Source organism: Myotis nattereri, assembly GCF_964212035.1.
Source record: "Myotis nattereri genome assembly, chromosome: 18".
NCBI classification, from domain to species: domain Eukaryota; kingdom Metazoa; phylum Chordata; class Mammalia; order Chiroptera; family Vespertilionidae; genus Myotis; species Myotis nattereri.
In genome coordinates, this window is record NC_138093.1 from 15,566,227 (window position 1) to 15,575,476 (window position 9,250).

At 41.7% G+C, this 9,250-nt stretch overlaps 1 protein-coding gene across 1 annotated transcript; it reads right to left on the reverse strand.

The window, feature by feature from the left end:
• Positions 1 to 2,832: 2,832 nt before the first annotated feature.
• On the reverse strand, positions 2,833 to 8,013 carry RIT1 (Ras like without CAAX 1). The gene is made up of 6 exons (XM_081112281.1): positions 7,892 to 8,013; positions 7,188 to 7,326; positions 6,963 to 7,019; positions 4,699 to 4,772; positions 4,283 to 4,474; positions 2,833 to 3,512 (listed from the first exon to the last, which is right to left on the reverse strand). Exons 2-6 carry the CDS (start codon positions 7,288 to 7,290, stop codon positions 3,282 to 3,284), a joined length of 657 nt encoding a protein of 218 aa, XP_080968407.1. The 5' UTR covers positions 7,291 to 7,326; positions 7,892 to 8,013; the 3' UTR covers positions 2,833 to 3,281.
• Between the last annotated feature and the right edge of the window lie 1,237 nt (positions 8,014 to 9,250).

Consider the following 9,250-nt stretch of genomic DNA (forward strand, 5'->3'; position numbering starts at 1 on the left):
CTTCCGCCTGTAAATAAAAAGGACACAGTAAGTTGAGCTGTGTGCTTTTTCAGAGGCACTACACAAAGTCCTGTTCTAGAGGTTGAAGTGGACGAGAACACTGCTTCAGTGATATGTAATGTTCAACATATGCCACATTACTTAGCATTTATGCACTTAATCTTCACACATAACCAGTTCAGATATCAAAACAATTCTGATTCTAAGAGAGAATTCCACCAACATTTAAAGCTGTTTCTTCCCAGGACAATAGATTATCAAAGTGGTATTCTCTTACGCTAAGCTTTGTCAAGGCTCAGAAATGTGAGGTGAACTTTGCAAAGTCCTTGTAAAGAAATCTTCAATAAGAAACTCAACGTATGGGAATTTTAAAGCTTCAAGACTGGCTCGTTAAACATAAATACCACAGGCTTTCTCAGAGCACCGAGTCTAGTGATTGTCAGTGTCAAGGAGGCACATACACAATTTTACTCAAACTCCTGAGGTCTCTTCTCTGTATGGAAAATGCAGTCAGTCTGACAAAGGGCCTAACAACATTTTGCCAGGCCTAGCTCTTCTAAAGAGTGCAGGGAATACCCAAGGTAATCTATAGATTCAATGCAATCCCTATTAAAATACCAACAGCATATTTCACAGAGCTAGAACAAATACTCCAAAAATTTATATGGAATCAAAAAAGACCCCAAATAGCTGCAGCAATTTCAAGAAAGAAAAATAAAGGTGAGGAATCACAATAGCAGATTTCAAGTTATACTACAAAGCCACTGTAATCAGAACAGCCTGGTAATGGCACAAGAACAGGTATATAGATCAATGGAACAGAACAGAGACCCCAGAAATCGACCCAAGCCATTATACTCAATTAATATTTGATAAAGGAGGCAAGAGCATACAATGGAGTCAGGGCAGTCTCTTCAATAAATGGTGTTGGGAAAACTGGACAGATACGTGCAAAAAAAATGGAACTAGACCACCAACTTACACCATACCCAAGAATAAACTCAAAATGGATAAAAGTCGTGAAACCATAAAAATCCTAAAGGAAACCACAGGCAGCAAAATCTCAGACATCTCTCATGGCAATAGGTTTACAGATACATCTCCTAGGGCAAAGGAAACTAAGGACAAAATAAACAAATGGGACTACATCAAAATAAAAAGCTTCTGCACAGCAAGAGAAACCATCAACAAAACAAAAGGGAGTCCACTGTATGGGAGAACATATTTGGCAATGATACATCTGATAAAGGGTTAATAACCAAAATATATAAGGAACTCATACAACTTAACAAAATGAAGACAATCCAATTCAAAAATGGGCAAAGAATCTAAATAGACACTTCTCCAAAGAGGACATACAGATGGCAAAGAGACATATGAAAAAATGCTCAAAGTCACTACTCATCTGAGAGATGCAAATCAAAACGACAATGAGGTACCATTTCACGCCTGTCAGAATGGCTATCATCAACAAATCAACAAATGACAAGTACTGGCGAGGATGTGGAGAAAAGGGAACCCTCATACACTGCTGGTGGGAATGCAGACTGGTGTAACCATTATGGAAAACAATATGAAGTTTCCTCAAAAAGTTAAATATGCCATTTAACACAGTGATCACACTTCTAGGAATATATCCTAAGAAACCTGAAGCACCAATCAGAAAAGATGTATGCACCCCTATGTTCAATTTACAATAGCTAAGATCTGCAAACAGCCCAATTTACAAATACCTCAGATCTGGAAACAGCCCGAGTGCCCATCAGTAGATGAGTGGATAAAAAAGCTATGGTACATTTACACCATGGAATACTATGCAACAGTAAGAAAGAAGAATCTCATAAAACAAAATTAAAAAATAAAAAATAAAATAAATAAAAAAAGAAAAAAAAAGAAAGAAGAATCTCTTATCCTTTGAGACAGCATGGAGGGACCTGGAGAGTATCATACTCTCCATAAGTGAAATAAGTCAGTCAGAGAAAGACAAGTATCACATGATTGCACTCATATGTGGAATCTAAGTAACAAAACAACAACAACAAAATTTGAAGACCATTGATCTTGACCACATATTTCCTCAGTGTACTTACAATCTGGTCCAGATACTGAGGAACACTACCATTTCACACATAAAAACAAGGCTGACATGCAAAATAAAATGTCCGTGGTCACTGGTCTTTAGACCCTGGATGTTCAGCAAATGCTAACAAATGAGAACCGAGTAAACCGTTTTTCCTATGCTATTCTTTTATCTCTAAAGACACTGAATGTAGCTATGTCTATCACACTGTGTGTTTCAGGAAAACAATAATATAAAATACAGCTTTTAAGATAAATAAACGTGCCACAAGAAAAAAAAAAAGAGCACAGAGATGCTAAGGGAAAGCACTAGGGAAAATTAATGTAAATGTGTTGGTAAGTGCATCTCTGGGGGAAAAATAAACCTCTACGAGGCAATGGCTGTCCCAACTAAGGATTTAAATGAGTTTGGAATCCAGTAATGGTTAGCTAAGTATTTACCTTTAAAGGTAAAGAAAAGTCCAAACCCTGAAACAAAGAGTAAAAGAAGCTCATAGGAGAACCCTTCATTACATTTTACATGCCTCTGTTTGTTCTCACCCATCCTAGTACATTTCTTTGAAAAGCCAGGTGCATACTGGGAACACTGTTCTGACCCAACTGTTTTTCTAGCCAAGTTCCTGTAAATATATGGCCTACTTCCCCAAATCTCATCACTCCATGATCTGCAACAGGAGTCAGTTCCACAGCTATTTGCTGAACTTCAGCACCGGTCTCTTTAGCACTGGTTTCCCTGTATGATTTTTGTTGTTTCCAGGAAGCACAGTGTGAATAGAAAAGACGGAGGTCCTTCTCTGAGACAGTCCCAGGAAACTGAAGTGAAAAGATAATGTGGAGTAGTGCATGGCAAAAAATTCCTCTTATGAGCTTAGTCCAACACATGGTATACATATTCCCCTGGATATAAACAGTTTACATTAATTAATTAATCAGCAACAGAACCCAAAACTATGGAAAATCAAATTCTAATGTGACAATTTAAAAGCAGAAAGTGCTCCACTGGGTTAATAAATCAGAATTAGCTAAGAGACAATATATTAAATACCACATCATTGAAAACTCCTAGTAGGCATGTCCCCTTCATCAGTTACTTTACAAATAACGGTCATAACAGGAGAGAGAGCAAGCACCATGCTCACTAATGCAGGTTACTGGACTGCTTTGATTAAGCACTGCAGTTCACACGTAAACACTTCACAACTTCAAGTTACTGAATCTTTCTTCTTCCGGAATGGCGATTTTAGCCTCTTCCATACACTGTTTTTGGGTTTAGATTTTTTCTCCATGGCCAGTACTGCCTCCTTTTCTTTCCTACGTATCTCCCGGACAAGGGCATGGAATACATCATCAATGTAGTAGCGGTATGCAGCAGATGTCTCAAAAAAGGGACAGCTGAATTCTCGGGCCAAAGCCAATCCTTCTTCCTTAGTGACCTTTAAAAATGTAAACAGAGAAAATGTGTAGTAGTACAAGTGGAAAACAATTACAACTACCCCAAATGAAGGAGCTACGGTAACAGGAAGAGAGCTCCTCAACTCCGGAGGTATTCAAGCAGAGTGCAGTGATTTTCGTAATGTTGGGAGGCTAAATTACAAGAGTTCTGATTCCTTCTGCCTTCAAATTATGTAAATCTATTTCTACTCCATTTTAAAGATAACCCTTTGCAACAGGCAACAGTTATAGATATCAAAAGTGCAATCTGCATTTTCTTCATACTTTTCATTTTAAGAATGTAAAACACGAGGCAAACAGATGTATATTTAAACTACAATACTGAAAACTGTAAGGAACCCAAAATTGATATACTTGATTATGGATATACCATAATTTCTCCTACTTTTGGGTATTTAGGCTTTTTCTAATTTTTGCTACCATAAATAGCCTGGCAATAAACACTTTACATACAAATCTCTGAATAAATTTTTCAAAGTTAAACTACTAGTACTTCCAACAATTTGTACCATTCATTGTGTCCAGTAGTAGCCATCTGATTACTATCCTGTGGATTTTGTCCTGTAAACTGATCCCTGAAATCCAGACATTGATCCCAAATGATAGCAAATTAGTATATAACAGGAAATTTTCAAGGTTAGGGAGAAGCTAGTTTTTAATTTTTACTTTCAGACAGAGGAATCTGTAAACAGAAAAACAAAAATGACTAATCCCATTAGGTTTCAGACAGCATTTTCAACTCTGTCCTCACCTGTCTTAGCTGCTTTAGATCAGACTTGTTTCCTACAAGAACCACAGGCGTATCATCAGTACGTCGAACTCGATAAATAAGCTGTTTAAACTCCCGAACTTCATGAAAACTTCGACGATCGGTGATAGAGTAACAGATGATAAACCCTTCTCCTGCCCTCATATACTGATCTCGCATGGCTGTAAACTCTGCCTAGAGGGAAACAAGGGTCATTAATGTAATGATGCAACCTAGAACCACATATATATTAGCTATTTATTTCAGATTAAGGAAGAGATATATCAATTACCTGCTATCCTGAGTGAGAGTGCATGAAAAATTAAAAGACATGAACTAGTGATATTCTCTGCATAAGCCTTCCCCCCTCCTTTACTAGAGTGAAAATGTCTTATTCATAGCATTCTGGTATTAGATACCTGTCCAGCCGTATCCAAAATATCCAGATTGGCAGGCTCATCATCAATACGGATCCGGATTTTATAAGCATCTTCTACAGAAAGGAAGAAAGGTGTACTGTGACCCCATAAACACAGGAATATGCAACCCTACTTTAAAATCCATCGTATGGAAAAGCAGATTACATAAGTTCTTTAAGTGTCCACATTTTCTCTGGCAGTATGCTAAGTCTATTGAGATTCATAAAGTGGGTCTTCAACTAAATTTATTTTTTCACTTAAGCAGTGATGTAAGTTTATTCATGGCTTAAGTTTATAAGATCTCATCTACAATTTTAAGTTAAAAAGGATTCTGAGATCATTTAAACAAAATATTAGATCAAAAAGTAACTTTACCACTTATTAAATGCAGGCATTACATTAAGTAATTTATATACATTAACTCATTCTATAATAATCCAACGAGGTATTATTATCTCCATTTTATAGATTTAAAAAGTTAAACTCTAAAAATTAAATCTCCCTACATTAAACATTAATTAATGATATAGCCAGAATTAAAACGCAGGGCTGGCTTGACTTAAAAGCCATATACTATAGTTCCTCCTCATTTTAATATTATAGAAAAGAAAAAATTCTAAATAATCCAGTGTCACTGATTTCTCCTTTATGGAAGCAAATTTTTTAATGCATATTATTACAGTAACCTTGGAAAATACAGGAAATTTAAAAAGAGAGAAAAAATACTTAATATGTTCACCAAACAATTGCTGCTTATATCCCAATGTATTTTCTTATCAAAATTTTTTCTTGAACCCCTGCTTCTGACTCTTCCTCAAAAGTGAAGAGCCGACTAAATCAATATTTCTCAAACTACAGGACATGATCCATTAGGATTAGTGAATTATGAATGAATTTAATGAGTTGGGACCAGCATTAAAATAAACAAGCAAAAACCTTAAATAAAAGAGAAAATACCAGACTGTACCACATATAGTGAGGTAAGTACAGTTTCATGAATTTTAATTACACGTGCATTTGGGTACACACACACATACTTAATATGTGTACTAGTTACTAGCAGCCACCGTTTAAAACAAAATGTACTCAGTGGGAACAGACACCATATCTTTCTGCTCACCCTCTCTACTCTCAGGGCCTACCACATTGCTGGGACATAACAGGAACTCAAGTGACATCGTATTTACTGGTGAATCAGTTAATATTGTCAAGAAAGTCTCTGATTGAAAAAAAGAACCATCAATGGGGGGAATTCTTTTGGAATTCTAATTACCCCAATCCCTAACTCGGTTTTATTCCTAGAATTTCCATCAGAGTTTGAACCTCTGAACAATGTTCTAACTTTAATACAGAACACGGAGAAGCAAGCACTGCTTCCATTTCCCTCTCCCACAACAGTTACCTGCTATACGAGATGACCACAACCAAAGCCGGGTTAGCACAGGCACTCCGTGGCTTTGTGGAGAACAGGGCAGCAGAGGCCTGACTCAACCGAAATCCTTCCTGGAGACCCAGGACCATGACTAAGTGTCACATCCTGAAAACACGAGCAGCAGGGCAGACCTGTGCTCTCCCCTACCCTGGCCCCGTTCATCCTGAGATATAACCCTTAGATCCAATCTGCCTCCTTATGGTTTATGAACAACAGTAATATTCTTAGTCTTTGTAGAGAAAGGGAACTCTTTTTAAAAGGTGAAATAGTTACTTTTTATTCTAAGAGCATTTTGCCAATACAGCATTAAGGATCACAAAAGGCATGAAGGAAGACCTTACTGTTTAGTGAACTTGAGCTACAAGGAAGTAAGTGACGAGCTTGCAAGTGGAAGTCCAGGCCCCGGAGAGCTGGACTGTAAGCCTTCAGCAGGCTGGCCCTACTTGTTTTTCTGCTTCCTTTTGTGGAAGTTCAAACCAGCTGACTCACAGAGAGTCAGCCTCAAGTCAGACCCTTAGAGAACTGACAGCAAAAGGTTAAGTGGCCTTTAAACTTTTCCTTTAATCCAGCAATACAGTAGAGCCATAAAAATAGGACAAAGAAAGTGTCCCATTCATGTAAAAGACGGAGCCTAACAATGGCTTATATCCAAACAGAGTTAAGTGAGGAAAAGAAAAATGCATCTGCTCACCCACCGCTCTGCTCCTCTTCTTAAATCAATCTGAATTAGACACCAAAAGAGGCTCAAACTATAGTTAAAAAACTGCTTTAAAGACGGACACCCAGGCATTTGTCGGGGTTCTTTAGACACCTGCGGGACAGTCCGACTTACCGATGGTGGGGTCATGATCTTCCGGGAACCGGTGGCTGATGAACTGCATGGTCATGGCTTCGAAAGAAGAAAGTGAAGTTAGAACTCACCCCGGGTGACCGGCCAGAGAGGCTCTAAGCGCCGCCGGCCTGACAGCCCGGCTCCCATCGGGCTCGCGCGGAGGGCCCGTGTTTAAGAAATGTCCCCCCTCGCCCTCCCACCACCGGAGGGCGGGAATGCACCTACCGCTCTTCCCCACGCCGCCGGCGCCCAGCATCACGAGCTTGTACTCCCGGGAGAGCCCGGCGGCGCCACCGCAGCTCCCGGCGGGGCGCGCTCCGGGCTCCATCGTCCTCGCGGAGACCCCGGCCGCCACGGAAGGCACCTGCAGACAAAGCAGCGGGGGGAGATGCCGGTATCCTCCCGGGACACTTCCCACTGGTTTCAGGGAGCGTGCAAGGGCGAGGAGGGACGGGAACTCCGGAAGGAGACACGGCCATCGGTTGCCCCGGACGGGACCCTGGACGGGAATCGAACCGGGACCCTTCGGTCCCGGCGACGCTGACGCTGAGCCGAAGCAGCCGGGGCCGAAGGAGGAAAGCACTTCGCCCAGGACGGCGACCTCCGACGACAGTCCACGGCGGCGCCGGCCTACCGGGCTGGGGCCCGCCCCCCGCCCCGCGCTCCCCGCGGAGTGTCGCGGGGCCTGGGACACCCCCCCTCACCTTCCCTCCAGGGCCCACCCGTGACACAAAACAGTTTTCCAAAAGGAAAAGACGAGGCACAAAGGAAGTGAGACTCTCTTCAGACGGAGATCCGCGCAGGAGGGAGGAGACGCCGGGCGCTGAAGTCGAGGTTTGGGGACCAGAGGCAGAGCCGCTCGGCCGCCGGGGCCCCCGCCGCCGCCAGGGCCCCCCCGCCCCCCCGCCACGAAGAACCGGCCGCTGTACCTTTCGGTGGGCGAGGACCGCGGTAGGTGAGCGCCCTCGGTCCTGCGGTCAGGCACTCGCAACGACGCTCCGGCACTGACCCGTGACCCCTCCCGCCGCCGGGAAGATGGCGCCAGCGGCGCGGACGGCGCCGTGACGTAGGCAGCCCCGCCCCCTCCGGCCGCCGGGCCTCTAACCCAGTTCCTGCCGCTCGCCGCCGAAGGCCCTGGGGTAGAGCATCACACGCCAAGCAAGCAAATGTGCTAAAATCACCATTTACACAAGTCAGAAAGGAGGCCGGCGTGCAGGAGGCAGCCCATTGATCAATCAAAACGTATTTCAGAAAGAAATAGAGGATGCGGTAAGGAAAGTACTCAGGGTTGTCCGCTGCTTGCGGTAAACTAATTCGGCCAAATGTAAGGGTTAACAGGAAATGGTACCCACCAAGTCCTCCCCCAAAGCAGGACTGGAGAGTTTACTGCTCAAGAACAGAAAAGGCAAATTTCCCCAAAGAATAGCTATGACTTGGGCTTTTGAAAACAGTGGATCAAGTCTCAAAGATCAGATGTTCTAGTTAAGCAACTTTCAACCTTTTTTGACTCATGGTACACATAATTACTAAAATTCTGTGGCACACCAAAAACTTTTTGCTAATCTGACAAAATAGGTATTTTTTCATTCACATCAGATGGCTGTTGTGTTGGCTCTTGTCATTTTGACAATCTAAGGCAAAAGAGGTCAGTGCCCCTGACAAGTCAGGTATTGCACATGTAAAAAATTCTTGCAGCACACCAGTTGAAAACCAGTTCTAGTTAACTGGAGTTCCGTATTTATTTTTACAGAGAGGAAGGGACATAGAGAAACACGGATTTACTGTTTCACTTATCTAGTCTATGCATTCATTGGCTGATTCTTGTATGTGCCCTGACTAGAGACTGAACCCACAACTTTGGCGTATCTGGACAATATTCTGTTTTCCAGAACATTCTATATGTTCTATATTTTAAACACATATAACTAAAACCTATTAAGATAATTTTTGTTTTGTTGTACGCAAACTACCCTCCAACAGGAAATAAAATTAGAATTTTCAGGTGGCCTTGAATTAAACATGGAAATAAATGAAGACTTTATCATTATATTCCTCTATTTAGGTACCGGTACCTGAAGGAACTTAACACCGGGAACTCTGTTGAAACTTCTGCCCATCCTACTTCCTTTTTGAGGGTGTTTTTCCAATAATTTGCATTTCCGTTAAAAGTGTTTCATTCATCAAGTCCCTTTAACCATGAGAGCTAAAACACTGACACTTTTCATCTGAACTTCTAATGGTTTACTTTGGAAAGTCAAAACTCTGAACTATATGCAAGCTTTTGGGTC

Bases quoted from the DNA above. Each gene is read 5' to 3' on its own strand.
- RIT1 (XM_081112281.1), bottom strand. From the start codon at position 7,290: ATGGAGCCCGGAGCGCGCCCCGCCGGGAGCTGCGGTGGCGCCGCCGGG. The intron at 7,020-7,187 runs GTAGGTGCATTC...CTTCTTTCGAAG, and splicing joins CGGCGGCGTGGGGAAGAGCG to CCATGACCATGCAGTTCATC. The intron at 4,475-4,698 runs GTATCTAATACC...GTTTCCCTCTAG, and splicing joins TTTTGGATACGGCTGGACAG to GCAGAGTTTACAGCCATGCG.